Source organism: Peromyscus californicus, unplaced genomic scaffold (genome assembly GCF_007827085.1).
Source record: "Peromyscus californicus insignis strain IS unplaced genomic scaffold, ASM782708v3 Scaffold_9__1_contigs__length_137607984, whole genome shotgun sequence".
NCBI lineage: Eukaryota > Metazoa > Chordata > Mammalia > Rodentia > Cricetidae > Peromyscus > Peromyscus californicus.
The window spans coordinates 74,239,000-74,257,042 of NW_026294617.1; the positions used below are offsets into that span (position 1 = coordinate 74,239,000).

Genomic DNA, 18,043 nt, shown 5'->3' on the forward strand with positions numbered 1-18,043 from the left:
GTCCTGACAGCTTCCCGCCCCTCCCTTAAAACAGGAACCCGAGCCCAGGCCGTCGAGGCCAGACGTCAGTCCCAACCAGCCGCCGCTCCCGCCCGCTCCTTCGGCAAAGTCTAGGAGAAGGGGACGTGTCCCGGCCGCAATGACGGCCGCGGCCAGCTCCCGGGATCGTGGGGCCCTGGGCGGCACTGAACACTAACTCTGTGACTTGGACGGGCGGGCGGGCGCGATTCTCCCTGGCAGAGCTGGGAGCGGCCGTCTACCGGCGGCCACGAGAGGCGGCCCCACCCGCGGGGAACGTTGTCAAGTCCGCTCGCCGCAGGGCTGGACGAGGGGCGGGCGGGGCACCGGGGGGCGGGGCAGGCCCGAGCCAATGGGCGGGATCGAGGTCGTGGCGTCACGGCCAATGGCCCGTCAGCGCGGGACGTTCAAGTGGCTGTCTCCGCCCCGCCCCCGGGAAGAGTGCGCCTATAAAGACCGGCGGCCGGGGACCCGGGCAGGTCCCCGCGCTCCTGGTCTCGGTGTCTCTTGTCTCTGCCATGGCTCGCACGAAGCAGACCGCCCGCAAGTCCACCGGCGGCAAGGCCCCGCGCAAGCAGCTGGCCACCAAGGCTGCCCGCAAGAGCGCGCCGGCCACGGGCGGCGTGAAGAAGCCGCACCGCTACCGGCCCGGCACCGTGGCGCTGCGCGAGATCCGGCGCTACCAGAAGTCGACCGAGCTGCTGATCCGCAAGCTGCCGTTCCAGCGCCTGGTGCGCGAGATCGCGCAGGACTTCAAGACCGACCTGCGCTTCCAGAGCTCGGCCGTGATGGCGCTGCAGGAGGCGAGCGAGGCCTACCTGGTGGGGCTGTTCGAGGACACCAACCTGTGCGCCATCCACGCCAAGCGCGTCACCATCATGCCCAAGGACATCCAGCTGGCCCGCCGCATTCGCGGGGAGCGGGCCTGAGCTCTCGATCTCGGTTCCATCCCACCAAAGGCTCTTTTCAGAGCCACCACATGTGCCCGGAAGGAGCTGTTTGCTTCTCTGTCCTTGCGTGGTCTTTCACGGTCTCGGGAAGGGTTCGGTTTTGGGGTGATGGCCGAGCAGCGAAGAGCGCTGTTTCGGTTTCTCCAGGTGCTGCACCTATGGAGTTTTCTCCCAGGAAGGTTTGCAGAGCACCTGGTATTCTATATCTTACCTGGTTACCCAATTCCTACTTAGAGCCTCTTCTCCACCTGTCACTAACATCATGCTCTTGGCCTTTCCTGTAGGTCCTTTGATTATAAACTTAACGAGTTGCCAATTACCTAGGGAATGATAGGGCCTTCTCACTGGTAAGAGTGACGAGTGAACACAGACCTATGCGGCCAAGTGTCAGACGGGCTAATCCACAGGGCTAGCCTATCTTGCCCTCTAGAAGTTGGTGTACTCTGCACCGCTAACATGCAGGGTTTCCTCAAGTCTCAAGTGAGAATATTACTAGTATACAGGTAACAATAGAGTAACATCACATTTTTGTGCACTTGGAACAATTAGGCTTTTGCAGTCCTCTTGCAAGGTTTTGTTGCTTGGGAGATCACGTGTATCATTATGAGACTGAACTCAATGTTCTGCCATTTGAATTTTTTAATCTAAGCCATTATCTCCTTTCAGGTGTGACATATTTGGTTCAGATTTAATTAGGATGATGGCATACAAGGTGTAGAGAGGCAAACTATATAGTAAAAGGCTGACCACTACAAACAGAGCTCTCCCTTGGGTCCTCTACCTTCGTCATCCTTGTCATCCAAGTCCCACATTGAGAGCTGCACACAGCAGTATTTCTAAGTCCTTCCTTCAGAGAGGGATACATTGAGTTCATTTTGTTTCTAAATCATTATATGCCATATTGCTTCCCAAACCTATCTGTTCCTTTTTAGATATCCCACTTGACTGGTAGATCCCTCTCATCTATTAGAAGCTGCTTCTTGTCCTTTGCCCCAAACTTGCAAGTCACTAAATACTTTCAAATGTTTTTTTTTTTTTTTTTTTGGTTTTTCGAGACAGGGTTTCTCTGTGTAGCTTTGCGCCTTTCCTGGGACTCACTTGGTAGCCCAGGCTGACCTCGAACTCACAGAGATCCGCCTGGCTCTGCCTCCCGAGTGCTGGGATTAAAGGCGTGCGCCACCACCGCCCGGCATCAAATGTTTTTAATTGTATCACTCTATTCATCTGTCCGGGACCCTTGCCTTAATTGACACCCTCAACAGCCCTGGTCTAAGCAGCTTAGGTACGCAGGACGGTTTCTCTCCCTGCCACTAAGTTAAAAATTCATTTAAATATTTAAAATTTAGATTTATTTAGTTTATATGTATGAGTGTTTTGCCCACAAATGTGTGTGTGTGTGTGTGTGTGTACCAGGAGTCTTCTTGGTGCCTGAGGAGGCCAAAAGAGGCTGATGGATGCCCTGGAATTGACATTATAGACACCATGTGGGTGCTGGGAACTGAATCAGGGTCCTCTGCAAGAGCAGCCAGTGCTCTTAACTGCTGAGCCATCTTTTCAGCTACAGTAACTTTTTTGTTTTTTGGTTGGTTGGTTTTTTGTTTTGTTTTGTTTTGAGACAGGGTTTCTCTGTGTAACAGCCCTGGTTGTACTGGAACTCACTCTATAGCCCAGGCTGGCCTTGAACTCACAGAGATCCGACTGCATCTGCCTCCCGAGTGCTGGGATTAAAGGCGTGCTCCACCACTGCCCAGCTCAACCAGCTTTCTATAGAACCCAGGGGTGGCACCACCCATAATGAGTGGGCCCTCCCTATCAATCACTAATTAAGAAATGCCCTACAGGCTGGCCTACAGTCCCATCTTATGGAGGCATTTTCTCCACTGAGGTTCCTTCTTCTCAGATGACTTGTGTTAAGTTAAAATAAAACGAGGCGGCCGGGCGGTGGTGGCGCACGCCTTTAATCCCAGCACTCAGGAGGCAGAGCCAGGCCGATCTCTGTGAGTTCGAGGCCAGCCTGGGCTACCAAGTGAGTTCCAGGAAAAGGCGCAAAGCTACACAGAGAAACCCTGTCTCGAAAAAACAAATAAATAAATAAATAAATAAATAAATAAATAAATAAATAAATAATAAAACGAGGCAGCACAGTGCTGTTGAGGTAAAAACTAATCCAAACTGACTGAACCTATGGCCTTCGATGGCTTCAGGGCCTGGAAGAAGAGCTGCAGATGAACTTCCAGCCATGCTGGGGCAGAGCTGCTCAAGGACATGAGCGAAAGCTCTAGGATCGGGGCCATCTGTGCCGCCTGAGTGTCCGGTGACAGGAAATAAGAGAAGATGTTTTCCCTGAAACCAAAGGGAAGATGAATGGGCAATAAGCATCATGTTTGGTTCTGTGCACTTCATGGCCTCAATCTTGGCTTTGCGTAGATCTTGTTATTCGCTCTTTAAAGTATTCCTAATGGAAAAGTAGGCAGTTTCAGCAACACTAAAGATGAGGAGGTTTAACTCGGACAAAAATGGTATTCCCACGGCTGCTGTCATCAGACTATCAAGCATCTTATTATCTTGTGAAGAAATACATTCATGAGTGTTGTAAGAAATTCAAACAATTCGGAAACATTCAAGGAAGAAAACTAACACCTATAATAAACCATTGTTATGACTATTCCTAATACTTCTCTGTATATCCATACAAATGTATACGACTAGTCGAAGTCTGTATAAACGTCAGCTCATCTTTTGACTCGGGTAGAGAAATAACATATGTATTAATGGATAAACAGAGTGGAGGGTTTAAAGGACGAGACAGAATGAGGACAGTGGCTAGCCTGGGTGTCTGTGAGGACGCTGCAGTGAGGCCGAGGAGAGAGCCCAGAGAGTGGTTTTCAGGCAAACAGGATTAGTAGGCACTCGAGTGTAACTACAGCGGAAGCAGAACCTTAGGGTAGATCTGTGATCCTCTGCACTTATCTCTGGGGGATGTTCCACATCTACTCTAGTGATGAAAATGAGAAGTTAGGGTCTGCCTCGTGGACAGCATTCAGGCTTGGAAATGGAAACTATTTTGCTAGCAAACCAAAGAAAATGTCTGATTGCATCTTACACTCTTCACTGTTATGATGAGTTGACTGGGTTTTATGGTCCTTCCTGTTACAGGTGGCTGAGATGGTAAAGGAAAAAAAAGGAATTTATTAGTGCAAAGGGATGCCTAGCTGAATATTCTATAATTTGTCCTTCACAGACTCGACATAGCTAACACGGTTCAGCCATGTTTTAGCATATTAGTGAGACTGACAGATGTGAGCAAACTCATTGTTAAGGTCATCTAAAAGAATCTCAGGTGCTGGAGAGATGGATCATCAGTTAGGATCGCTGGCTGCTCTTCCAGAGGACCCGGGTTCAATTCCCAGCATCCACATGGTAGCTAACAGTATCTGTAACTCCAAGATCTGACACCCTCACACATACATGCAGGCAAAACACCTAGGCAAACAAAATAAAAATCAATTTAAAAATAACAGTCTCTGTAAAAAGATGTATAATAGTGTTACGAGCTGGGCGTGGTGGTGGTGGCGGCGCACTGCCTTTAACCACAGCACTCGAGTCAGTGGCAGAGTTCAAGGCCAGCCTGGTCTACACATAGTTCAGGACAGCCAGTTTTGTATAGGGAGAACCTCTCTCAAAAAGCAAAGGAGATAAATAATAGTGTAAAGCTTGGATCTTGGAAATGTTTAGGAAGAAAAAAAGTCATACCCATTGATTATAAAATTCAATCCTGTACTATTAAAAGCACCAAGCAGTAATATTTAATAAAACAAGCCTGTTCCCTTTTCATTTCTACAGCCTATATGCTTGCTTGAGGAGTAAAGCAACTGTGTCTCTTTCCACCTATATTTTTTACTTAACAATGGATTGCAGATCTGCTTTCTTTTCCATAAGCCAAGATATAACATTATGGCAAGCAGCTTGCCACTACTTCCTTTAAAGGAAAACTAGGGAGGGGGTTTTAATTTAGTGATAAACAACTCCCAGGGTGTAGAATGCCCTTCATGTGATGCCCAGCACCATCACCACAACAACCAAAACATCTGTCACCTGGGTCCAGGGTTGTTAAATGTGCGTCAGAACCATCTGGAGAACTTGGCCTTAACCACCAATTGCTGGGCCAAACACCCAAGGTTTCCAGTTCAGTTGGTCTGCAGTGAGGCTCAGGTGAGCCATGCTGATGGACTGGAAATCTCTTTCAGAACCACGGACTTCAACCGAGGAATGTTTCCTGCTTCCTTTATTTGCTGAGTTAGGTCTCTCTTTAAACCTTTGTAACCCAGCGTTTCAGAGCTTTTGGGTGAGAATCAGATGTCTTCATCTGGGGGGACTCACAGCATTATTTGAACTAGAGTTGTAAATTGTGATCCAGGTTTAAAGGAAAGCCGTTTCTTCCTCGGCCCAAATGGTCACAAATGCTAATCTTGCTATCTCCCCCAGCCCTCAGATTTACTAAATACCTAATTAGGATGGAAGGCATTCCAGATTTGCCAAAGACTAGCATAAGCTCCATCCCTACTGCAGAGCTTGGCCAGTTTCCCAAAACAAAGTGATTTCCCTAGTTTTGTGATTCTGAAAATTATCTACATTCCCCATCTTATTCAGTATGTGCTACCTATATAACTACCAAAAAATGTATTTTCTTTAAATATGACAATTACAGGTGGATCAAGACAAACATGTTGCTAAGATGATCCTTACAGTGTACCTGATGTGGTTGGTGTACACTAAAATCCAGCTTCTTGAATTGGAAGTTGAATCCTTACATAGGATCATGTAACTGAATGTGGAGATCGCACAATATTTCGAAGTAAACGAATTAATGAGCAATAAAACTAAAAACCCACAACCCACATGTCCAACCCAAATCTGAGCGGTGGGGAGAGTGAACCAGAGAGAATGGCTTACTCTATTCTTGGCCAGGCGGAGAATTTGCTTTTGCCTTACCAAAATTAAACTGCACCTTCTGTACTGACGGGTGGTGGGCATAATTGGCAAGTCTCTTTCTAGACAGGCCCCAACATACCACATATCTGAATGGCTTCCACTAAGTTATATTATAGTTTACCTCAACTTCTTGTTCATGGTTTTCTTGGTGACAGGGTATGGTGGTTCAGACTTGCCTCAAATCCTTGTACAAAACCTGCAGTGGCGGCACACGCCTTTAATCCCAGCACTCAGGAGGCAGAGGCGGGCGGATGTGTGAATCCAAGGCCAGCCTGGTCTACCAGGACTGCCAAGGAATCAGAGAAACGCTGTCTTAAAAAAAAAAAAAAAGAAAAGAAAAGAAAAGAAAAAAAAGCAGGCTGAGCAAGCCTAGGAACAAGCCAGTTAGCACCGCTCCTCCACTGGCCTCTGTATCAGCTCGTGACTCTAAGTTCCTGCCATAACTGCTTTCAAAAAAAAAAAAAAAAACCAGAAATATCCTTATACAAGTGGGCCTTGGACCCCTAATGCTTTTGCTTCCTCCCCAGCTGCTGGGATTATAACCATCACAGGTGGTTTGCTTGTTACAAGACATGAAAGTGTCGTTGCAATTGTATACTTGCAAAGCCGCAATTCCAGGCCAGTATTTCCTACGTCATTGCCTAGACTGAGGAGCCAGCCTACGGCGGTCCTGGCCACAAAGCGCTAAAAATAACCAGCGCACACCGTTACTGGAAACTAATAGTTGCCTGTGAGCAGACTCTGCCCAGGATGTTAACCCAGGAAATTAACCTTAATGGAGGGCACTAAACGGACGCCCGGTAGCGCGGCTTCCAACAAACTGGGCGACTCCATTTTGAGGATGCGCCTTCACCATACCGAACCTAGATCGACTGTAATTTGGTTCAGACCCAGCAGTCAAGAGTGCCAGCTCTCCTGATGAGCCTGTGGTTGGCCCTAAAAAGGGCCGTTAGGGATGGGGGATGAAGGAGTGGCGGGGGGCCTAGCCTCCGAAGCCGTACAGGGTGCGCCCCTGGCGCTTGAGCGCGTAGACCACGTCCATGGCGGTGACGGTCTTGCGCTTGGCGTGCTCGGTGTAGGTGACGGCGTCCCGGATCACGTTCTCCAGGAACACCTTCAGCACCCCGCGGGTCTCCTCGTAGATGAGGCCGGAGATGCGCTTGACACCACCGCGCCGGGCCAGGCGGCGGATGGCGGGCTTGGTGATGCCCTGGATGTTGTCGCGCAGAACCTTGCGGTGGCGCTTGGCACCCCCCTTGCCTAAGCCCTTCCCACCCTTTCCTCTCCCAGACATGGTAGATGCAGTCGGAAATACCAGCCTGTGAAACACTGAACGTGGCTTCCCTCTGATATATGAGAGGATCGGACCAGAGTGAAAACCGAAAGCGCGCGGGCGGGAACCTTTCTAAATCCTCCCGGCTCTGGATGTTGCGTCATTTTCTTGTTTTTCTTCTCTCTTCTCTGCCCTCTACCGGTCCCTCATAGCCCCTTGCCTTTCTTATTTTTCTTTTTAATTTTCTTAAATCGTGATGCCGTAGTCCCTGGGAGAATCCAGGCCCCTAAATAAAACTCAGAGACACCGCAGTCTTTATGGCTCTGTTTCTTCCAGTCTGTGGGCTTCTGGACCGCACGTATGCTAAAAGGACAAAAGACTGGAGAAAGAGAAAGGGAATTCAGAGATGAGAAGGGGAGAGCGCTGCATCGAAGGCCCCGAGCTACAGTAAGATAAAAACCTTTGCAAAAGAGGTTCCAGTAGCGAGGGTACCATAATCGAAAGCAGCGGACCCAGGATTATGTGTGGAAGGGGAAGTTCGCGGGCGGTTCTGAGTATAGTCGCTGTTTTGTTGATATAGACAGTTTTCAGCCCAAGCAGAAACTAGATCCTAGGAAAATTCGTCTGAGGATGTTGGGGAGCTTTCTCGCCGGGTCAGTGGGTCCCCACGCACCTCTACCCAAGCAGAGCCTGGGAGAGCTGCCACACTGGTTTCGACCAGTCCTTGGAGGTCTGCCGGTGTTTTCAGCTAGGGAAATGGTTCCCAAACTGGGCCCGCATGCAACCGGCTATATTCGGTTTTGCAAGTGTATCTGCTTCGCACAGTGCCCTGGGAAATGAACTGGAGTCTGGACTGCTAGCATGTTCGTCGTTCCCAGGGCCCTCCATCGAAGAACCATGAGAAAACATTCTTTCTGCATCATAATTGTGGTGGGTTGTTTTGTTTTCTGATCAAAAAAAAAAAAAAAAAGTTTATCTTTTAAAAATTCATCCTATTATATGCCTTGTTTTATACGTACTGATGAATCCTTGATTCCCGACCCCCACCCCACCCCAATCCAGATTTTCTGGCTCAGGGCTTGTAGGTAGATGTGGGAGGTTTTTAGTCGTGTTAGGCTCAAAGCTAAGCAAAAACAAAACAAAACAAAAATTTCAAAACTCAAGTGTTTTAAACCTAAGGGTTGTGAAATGTGTGTTTCTTAGGGGGTGAGACACACACACACACACACACACACACACACTGTAAACCTAGACAGTTGTACAAGTCTCTTTCTTGACTGACAGAACTCACTGTGGGTCACTGCTTGGACATGCCTACATGCCCAAACCAGCACCCTAGGGGCTTCCTGGCCGAGAATGAGAACCCACTTGCTGATTTCCGAAGCAACCCTGGAAGGTGTGTTACTTCACATGTCTGTATCTCACCGACTCCTCCACACCGGTGACCACCGCCCTTATAGGATGTGGTTTCTGTTTATTCTTTTTTTTTTTTTTGTAAATCGAAGTGCAGCAGAAACTCAGTAATTGTTTATGAATGGACAGGACCTGCATTTGACTCTTTAAACATTAATTTTAAAACAAAGGATGAGGTAATCAAATTGCAAAATAAAAAACCACATACCAAGGCCGACAGTACCCAGGTCTTGGTACCAGGGCCCTTAGGTACCAGAGACAGTGTCTACCATCTTCTTATTTGAAGGGGCTCAAGAGTATGCGCTCACTTTGAACATGAGAATCATTTTGAATGAAGGGTTGAGATCCTGATATCCCTTCTCTGTCTCAAATTAGAACCTGCAAAAGAAAAAGAAGTCAGCATTTTATCCCGTTTGCTGAAAATTACCCCCACAAGGGGGGCCAGGGCAGGTGGCAATTCTAATGTTCTCTTTTCAGAGATGAAACCTTAGACCATTCTTAAGCAGGCATTTTCTCAGGACTGTCCTGTCCCCATCTATTCTCCTAAGGGCTATTTATCTTCCCCAAAAGTCACTTGATTTTTCCATAAGTGTCTCTTCTTCCTTTCCCTTTACCCTACATGGACCCCAAATTCTAACCACCCCTTTTGAATTACTCATCTTTCAAGAATTCCCATGTCTATGCTCAATACCCATATTTAGAAGACAACAACATATTTAGAAGAAAACATTGTTTTGACCTATCTTTTCTTGTAAGATTCCAACTAAGAAACTAAAGTTGAATGTTAAAGCAAAAAAAAATTATCCTTCAATTAAAAAAAGCCCTTAAAATATACATGTTAGCATTTATGCAGGTCTCATGAGGATAGCTACTGGAATTAAACAACATTTTATACAGCTCTGAGATATTGTAATATATTACTAGATTCTAGAACATTCCAGTGAAATATGACGTTATATTATACTAAGCTGTGGTCTATAGGCAGTAGCTGTGACTGACCAGAAGGAAGGAGACCTGTGCTGATTCCTATCCAGCAGCAGGACCCTGGAGGCACTGGTCCATCTCAAAATGGAGTAAGAACCCCAAACTCCTGTGGTTTCTTAGTTTGGTCCTGGGTTGCTGACCAGACAAAATAAAAGCAAATCGGGTATACAGCCCGAGCAGCTCACAGACCAAAAACCCAAATGGTCCCAGTCGGTGTTCTAATATAATTCTGGAGGTACCTGAACCCAGACACAAAGCTTAGTCCATACTTTTGTACTAAAAACAAACACCAGCACATATAAAATACCGCATGCCCAATAAATCATTTATTTAAATTGTGTTTGCTTATTTGCTGCGTGGAAATTTTTAAGTTTCTTGTACCCGCCCCAATTATAAAATTTCAGTTCTCCGTCTCTAAAACTTCAGGCCCTTGTAATTTGTTTTGTTTTGAGACAGGGCCTCACTATGTAGCTCTGGTTGTCCCGGAACTCACTCACTCTGTAGACCAGGCTGGCCTGGGACTCACAGAGATCTCCCTGCCTCTGCCTCCTGAGTGCTGGAATTAAAGGTGTGGGCCACCACCTCCTGTCAGATTATTGTATTTTAGGAAGTGGTCCTGATAAACCTTGAAAGTTTCCTTTTTTATGTCTAATTTCTTGCCTTAGAATTCACATTCACAGTGGCATCCCTGTTTCTGAAAAATAGAAAACTTACAAGCATAATTTTAAAAGTTAGACAAGAGGAAGACTCTTGGGATTTTCTTATTGACTATTATGTAAAATAAGCCCACAACTCTTGGGTTCTATACTTGAATACAGCAGCTTTCTCTTACTCTCAGAGAATGCAGTCCAAGATCTCCAACCAATGCCTAAGCATAGATAATGCTGTGTATTACATATACCTATACGGTGCTCTATGCTTCCCTATAGTATATGTATATATGATATTAAAGTTTAACTTATAAATTAGGCTCAAAAAAAGATCAAAAGCAACAATAGTAAGATAGAACAATGCTGATCACATTCTTTAGTAAAAAGTTTGCACTTTGGAGTCCTTATTGCACAAGATCAGGGTTACCTGAACTCAAGCACTCGAGGCCTTTACAGATGATATGGTGATGGAGGCTGCTACAAAGTGATTAATTTGTGCATAGTAGGGATGTGCTGGATGGGAGTGGATGATTTATGTCCTGGGTAAGAAGGTATGAGATTTCATCACTGTACTAGGGATATGCACGCAATGTAAAACTCCTGACTTTTTTATTCTGAAATTTTTCACTTAATATTACCTCAACACTGCTGAAGGCAGAAATCAAAACCTCAGAAAGCTGGACGGTGGTGGCACACCCCTTTAATCCCAGCACTCAGGAGGCAGAGCCAGGCCGATCTCTGTGAGTTCAAGGCCAGCCTGGTCTACAGAGCGAGATCCAGGACAGGCACCAAAACTACACAGAGAAACCCTGTCTCAAAAAACAACAACAACAACAACACAAAACACCTCAGAAAGGGGCATTAAGGTATGGAGTTTGAGAATCTCCTTCTGATTTAAATGAACCCACACATACATTACAAAGGAAATCTTACAACGAAACATGGCAGTTGGGTGGGCACCATCCAGATTCCACAGGGCAGTTTCCCCTTCTGATGGGAAAGTTCATCAAAGAAGTTTGAGATGTTCTGGATGGTTTGGATGCAAAATAGGGAAATGTTTCTGTACTTCAAAGCTATACTCACTGACCCTAGAACTACTTTTAAACAGAGCGTTGCTATCTATGCTTAAAACATTGTTGGAAAATAAACCGGGCGGTGGTGGCACACGCCTTTAATCCCAGCACTCGGGAGGCAGAGCCAGGCGGATCTCTGTGAGTTCGAGGCCAGCCTGGACTACCAAGTGAGTTCCAGGAAAGGCGCAAAGCTACACAGAGAAACCCTGTCTCGAAAAACCAAAAAAACAAAACAAAACATTGTTGGAAAATGATCAACAGGAAGGGGTAAACAGTTCACATCAGCGATACTTTTGTGCCCCATTTTGGAGGTTGCTTCTGCCCCTGAGATTCTTAAAGAAATTAATCAAACTACCACACTTCTACATGTGCTTAGTATTTTGGAATCCCCTTAAATTCAATTTCATTTCACTTGGATTTCAGCAAGAAGACAATACATACTGGCACCATTCAGGCAAGTTTTAAATATCTTGGTCCTCTTTTTGTTTTTAGGTTTGAGTGTTTAGAAGGGTTCTATGTAATGCTAAAAAAACAAAAACCAAAAAACACCAGACATGCATGCTGTTAAAAGTTTTATATTAGTTAGTGGAACTGCATATAACCATTATAACATGCACTTTCCAAAACATGTCAAATAGCTAAAAGGTTAAAAAAAAAACACTTTACTGTTCTTGGGAAGAATATGGGAAATATTAGACATTTAATAAAACAGTTACTCTTTGTGGGAGGAAATATGTTAGCACCTCAGTCGTCAATAAACGACTTGTTTGCTTTGAAAGTTTTGTTAACCTGTCACCTGAATGATTAGTGTTTGATTAGCAGCTATTCTCTATGGGAAAGGAGGTTATTAATACTTCTAATCTTATCCTTCTTTGACATATAATTTCATTTGCAGGACTTAATTGGTCTTTAGTGAAGGGAAAAGGTGGAGGGTACTAGACAGGAGGGAAGGCAGGGGAGTCAAACCTAACAAGGGTCAATGTGTGGCTGATGTAGTCCAGCTTTGGTCGGGTTCAGAAGTGGATACAATGTAAGTTTAATTTTGGTCCCTTTCACTATATATTGCTTTGTCATTCTTCAACTATGGTTATAAAAGCTTCCAAACCGCGGGGCACCGTGCCTGATGCTAACTAAATGCTGACTGTGGGATACGTTACAGTAACTGGTGACCGCCGTATAGGAAAGAGGCAAGCTTGTTTCCGAAGGAACACACTAGCGAACACAGTGTGCGAAACACTACACACTGCTTTCAGAAAAGTTAAAGCAACTGGAAAGAACCATCTTTCCAGAACGCTCCGTGGGCCGTAAATACAGGAAGATGGAAAAGGATCGGGAAGAAGGGGCAGTGTAACCATCGCGTGACTCGGCAAATAGGATCGAATTCTACCCAATCAGACTCCAAGTCCAGAAACTCCTGTTTTCCTGGCCCAATCAAGACGAAGATAAGTCTATAAATATGGCCACTAGGCGCCCGCCAGCCAAAGCCGCAAAAACATGGCTCGCACGAAGCAGACCGCCCGCAAGTCCACCGGCGGCAAGGCCCCGCGCAAGCAGCTGGCCACCAAGGCTGCCCGCAAGAGCGCGCCGGCCACGGGCGGCGTGAAGAAGCCGCACCGCTACCGGCCCGGCACCGTGGCGCTGCGCGAGATCCGGCGCTACCAGAAGTCGACCGAGCTGCTGATCCGCAAGCTGCCGTTCCAGCGCCTGGTGCGCGAGATCGCGCAGGACTTCAAGACCGACCTGCGCTTCCAGAGCTCGGCCGTGATGGCGCTGCAGGAGGCGAGCGAGGCCTACCTGGTGGGGCTGTTCGAGGACACCAACCTGTGCGCCATCCACGCCAAGCGCGTCACCATCATGCCCAAGGACATCCAGCTGGCCCGCCGCATCCGCGGGGAGCGGGCCTGAGTTGCGTTTCTAGAAAGTCGACATAAAAAAAGGCTCTTTTCAGAGCCACCTACGTTGTCATTAAGAGCAGCTGTGTCAGCTTTGAACTGAGGGTCGGGCCAAACCTGAGCTTAGTTTCCAGTATTCCAAGCATATCCCCAAATGTGTCCGACCTAACAAATGGGATTGAACCTTTTTCCATCCGTTTGGGTGTCAAGCTGAGGAGTTCTAGGAGACACGGACTCTCAGGTGGAAACACGACCGTAGGGAATCAATTTCAAGCCAACCATCAAGCAGGATGACCCATAAAACGAAAAGTTAACTTGTTTCAACCTGGTGTTTAGGAATCAGCCAATGAGTGGAAGGGAGACGGACAGGCGAAGGGAGAACCGCGGCTCTCATTTACGGGCCACCAGGAAAGGGAGGCCTGCGATTGGCTAGGGAGATTTTCCTTTCACCACCATCAAGGCGCGCAGCCAGAATCTATCTGCGTAGGCTCCGCCCACTTGACGCTAACACCAGTGTAAATTAGCCAATAAAAACGTAGTGCTGTGTGAGCCTTCATTTGCATACGAGCTCTATAAGTAGCGCATAACCAGCCGCGCTGCAACACTCCGTTCTCTCCTCGTCCATTTTGCGGTGAGTCTTTGAACGCGGAGGAAAATGCCGGATCCGGCGAAATCTGCTCCTGCTCCCAAGAAGGGCTCGAAGAAAGCCGTCACCAAAGTACAGAAGAAGGACGGCAAGAAGCGCAAGCGCAGCCGTAAGGAGAGCTATTCCGTCTACGTGTACAAGGTCCTGAAGCAAGTGCACCCGGACACCGGCATCTCGTCCAAGGCCATGGGCATCATGAACTCCTTCGTGAACGACATCTTCGAGCGCATCGCAGGCGAGGCGTCGCGCCTGGCGCATTACAACAAGCGCTCGACCATCACGTCCCGGGAGATCCAGACGGCCGTGCGCCTGCTGCTGCCCGGGGAGCTGGCCAAGCACGCCGTGTCCGAGGGCACCAAGGCCGTCACCAAGTACACCAGCTCCAAGTAAAGCGCAGCCAAGACGTGATTGATCGACTTTACCCCAAAGGCTCTTTTCAGAGCCACTTCAGCTCTCCCAAGAAAGAGCTGTAACCACTAATACCTATGATCTCTTGCTTAGGTAAGATGGGGCGGTGACTCTGTCTGTCTCCCTGCGGGGCTGGTGCAATACCGAGCATTTCAAATAATCTTGGGCGGGCAGGGCGCGGCAGAGCCTGGCGCGTCACGTACGTGATGAGAGATAAGTCTGCACTCTTCCTCCACTTAGCTGTTAGATATTGTTGCTGTAGTCTGAGCCGACCTCAAGTTAACCTTACCATTTCCTGTGACTTCAAGCTGCAATTAATCCCTCACTGCCTTGGGGCATCCGGAAATCATTAGATCTGCCTAGCGCATGATGTGGGGGCAGTCACTGGCATCAGGCTGTTGTGTACCCAATGCTGAGCAGGATGGTCTTCAGAAACTCGGTTAAAATGCTCCTCTAATTCATCACACTGGATCTTTCCAGTTGAGGTTATTATGGATTGTTTGATAAAGACTGAATATCCCATAGACTTTAAGTTATAAGCATGTATGAGATTAAAGTGTTTGTAGTCTCGCCTGCCTCCTACCCTGTGTTCTGGGCGGCGGGGGTGGGGTGAGTGGGAACGGCTTGGCGGCAAGTCCTGCCTGCTGCGCCATTTCGCTGCCCGACTGACTCCACGCGTGTTTTTAAGGTCAGCATCAGCCTGGGAGCAGTTTTCACAGCGTAACTGGCTTTTCTGTGAGCACTAACGGTGGTGTACACCGCGGGACTGAGACTCAGTCCTAACCCTCACCAAGGATTGAATGCTCCTCAGAAAGGTCTTTTTCTCTGATAATCTTCCTGTCAAAATGAAACGGAGCCCTTTCTAGGTTGGTTAGGGTTTAATGAGATAATGGACTTAAAGCTGGAGCCAGTTAAGTAGTTATCAGTGGGTCGGCTAGGAAGCCACGCAGGAGCCATTGCACCTCCGGCACTTCCTTTCCCAACAAGTTCGCTCGTGGATTTTTAGCTCTCTAAGGCCACTTCCCTAAGCATCTTGCGTTAAACTCCTTACTGAATAAAACATCATCTTTCTAGTAAGGCGTCTAGACCTCTTGCAGGATGTGATTCTGCAGAAACTTCGAAAGTATCTTTTATATGACCCAGTAGTGGGGGAAGTGGGTTTTTTAAACTTGATGGTGGCCCATGCCTTTAAACCCAGCACTTGCCGGGCGGTGGTGGCGCACGCCTTTAATCCCAGCACTCAGGAGGCAGAGCCAGGCGGATCTCTGTGAGTTCGAGGCCAGCCTGGGCTACCAAGTGAATTCCAGGAAAGGCGCAAAGCTACAAAGAGAAACCCTGTCTCGAAAAACCAAAAAAAAAAAAAAAAAAAAAAAGCACTCTAGAGGGCAGATTCATATCTAGGCCGGCCAGAGTGAGACCCTGTCTATATAATCCTAGGCAAGTTTTTGGTAATAACTTACAGTCAAATGATTGTGTAAACTGGGCGGTGGTGGCATGCGCCTTTAATCCCAGCACTCAGGCGGATCTCTGTGAGTTCAAGGCCAGCCTGATCTATAGCGCTAGTTCAGGACAGCCAGGGTTACACAAAACCCTGTCTCGGAAAAACAAAAAAGCATGGCGAATTTCACGTCAGGACCCTCAGGAGGAAAAGTACTTCTACTAAAGACTCCTTTCCCAACTTTTAGTTGATAGCTCTGAATTTTGATGCTTTAACACAAAAGGGAGCCAAGAGAAAAGAAATTACCTACAACTCATCTCTGCTATTTTCTCTCTGATACTGTATTTTTTTAATTTAAAATTTTTTTAAATTTTTCATTAGTGTTTTGCCATGGATGTGGTGTCCCCTGGAACTAGAGTTAAGTTGTGAGCTGCCATGTGGGTGCTGGGAATTGTAGAGCAGCCAGTGCTCTTAACCTCTGAGCCATCTCTCCGCCCCCCTGATACTGTATTTCATCCAGCTTGGCTATTTAGTCAAGACTCATGGAGAATAATAAACAGGGGGAAAAAAGGTGTGCTAATGAATGTATGCACATATGAACAATGGGGTTAGCCACCCAAGGGAATAACCTTGTTTTCTGAGGTGTCCACACTGAAAATCTGAAGGATTTGCTTGTCAATTCCTCTGTTGGCTTTGGTTTTTGTTCCTGAGTCATTTTAAGTATCTAAACTTGGATTGTCATATTTTCATACTGGTTTCCAGACACTAGGTGATAGAAACTGTTCTAAATGACCAATTCCCTACCCCTATACCCCTGGAAAACAAAAACAATTGTTAAAACTCCAATCTGAGGGCTAGCAAGCATGCCGCCATGTGTAAAGGTGCTTGCCCGGTGACCTGAGTTTGATCCTGGGGACAAAGGCAATTGATGGAAGGAGAGAAGTGATTCTCAGAAATCACTTTCTGACCTGAGTGCTCAAACATATGGAAATGCAATAAATAAGTAAATAAGTAAATAGTATTTTTAGGATGTTAGGAGAGTTCATCACAGTAAAACTTGAATTCCAATCATTTGCCTACAGAAAAAAAAAAGATAATTTTTTTCTGTCTACCCAAGTTTATCTTATTATCTGTGATGGTGGGAGTATGTTTATAAAGGGTCATAACTGAGAAGTCCTTGGCTCAGTTCTGAGGAGAAAGTCAAGTTGCATAGATTATAAAGACAAATCAAAACTAAGAAACTTCCTAGCATGAAGAAATATTTGGCTGAGTATGGTGGCACACACCTTTAATCCCAGCAGAGGCAGATGGATCACTTTGAGTTCAAGGCCAGCCTGGTCTACAGGCAAATGGTGACATCCTTACTTCAAAAACAAGAATTATATTTGAGATTGTAAGCATTGACCGAGTCCCTCAGATTGATCAGACCCACAATTTGCAGGTGTCAACAAAACTACATGTGCAGACCATCCCTGGAAGTATGGAACGATGGTGTAGATGTAGAAGGGAAATTCCTAAATCCCCTGAGTGTGCCAGTGTACCGTGTGCACACTGTGCAACAAGCCAGCTGCCCTGTGACTTACTCTGAGGTCTGATTGGGAATGCTTCCTCATCTTAAAATTGAGAATAATAGTAATATTTATACAATCTCCAGGAAGTGACCAAGTTGACTGAAACCTCCATTGTGAATATAAGGATTTTGGAAAACATACCTCACAAGACTAAATCATAACTCATGCCTACACTATATTGTATTCAAAGTTTACATTATTTTCAAACTCACACAGAACATTGACCAAAACTGGCCACCACTTTTGGGAAATTGAAATCGTAAAGGATACACTCACTGATAACAAAACAATAAAACAAGCATACCCCACAATCAATGCTCTACGGAAAAGTCCACAAGTTAAAAGGGATTTCAAAATCAAAGCCGCACCGTCTTTAGAATAACAATGAGCTTACCGTGTGCTGGAATCTGCAGGTAAGCAGAGGACACATCAAGCTGAGAATGGATTGCAGGAAGGTGAGTGTGATGCAGGCCTTTAACCCCAGCACTCAGGAGGCAGGGCGGGCAAAAGGAATGGACTGAAGGGAAAGTGAGAATGAGTGAAGCTTTTAAACCCGAAGGAAAGTAGAGTAAATCTGAGTAAGAACAGAATCAATAGGATAGCAAAGACTTCCCTAGTCTACGAAGACTGAATTAACCAATAAAACCAGACTGTTCCCTGACACTGCTCTCTAAGCTAGGCAGTGAAAGAGATAAGGTATGTTCTTAAATGCAGAAGATATTTTAAATGGTATAT

General features: G+C 46.5%; 3 protein-coding genes across 3 annotated transcripts; 2 read left to right on the forward strand and 1 right to left on the reverse strand.

Annotated features, from left to right (window-relative positions):
- The first annotated feature begins 429 nt into the window (after window positions 1-429).
- Window positions 430-13,598, forward strand: LOC128106642 (uncharacterized). The gene is made up of 3 exons (XM_052732207.1): window positions 430-941; window positions 6,964-7,197; window positions 12,821-13,598. The coding sequence occupies exons 1-3, from the start codon at window positions 537-539 to the stop codon at window positions 13,256-13,258; spliced, it is 1,077 nt and encodes a 358-aa protein (XP_052588167.1). The 5' UTR covers window positions 430-536; the 3' UTR covers window positions 13,259-13,598.
- On the reverse strand, window positions 6,485-8,173 carry LOC128105395 (histone H4). The gene has a single exon (XM_052730511.1). The coding sequence runs from the start codon at window positions 7,252-7,254 to the stop codon at window positions 6,943-6,945; it is 312 nt and encodes a 103-aa protein (XP_052586471.1). The 5' UTR covers window positions 7,255-8,173; the 3' UTR covers window positions 6,485-6,942.
- A 178-nt stretch (window positions 13,599-13,776) lies between the features above and the next one.
- LOC128105394 (histone H2B type 2-F) lies at window positions 13,777-14,869 on the forward strand. Its single transcript, XM_052730510.1, has one exon. It carries the CDS (start codon window positions 13,901-13,903, stop codon window positions 14,279-14,281), a length of 381 nt encoding a protein of 126 aa, XP_052586470.1. The 5' UTR covers window positions 13,777-13,900; the 3' UTR covers window positions 14,282-14,869.
- The last annotated feature ends 3,174 nt before the right edge of the window (window positions 14,870-18,043 follow it).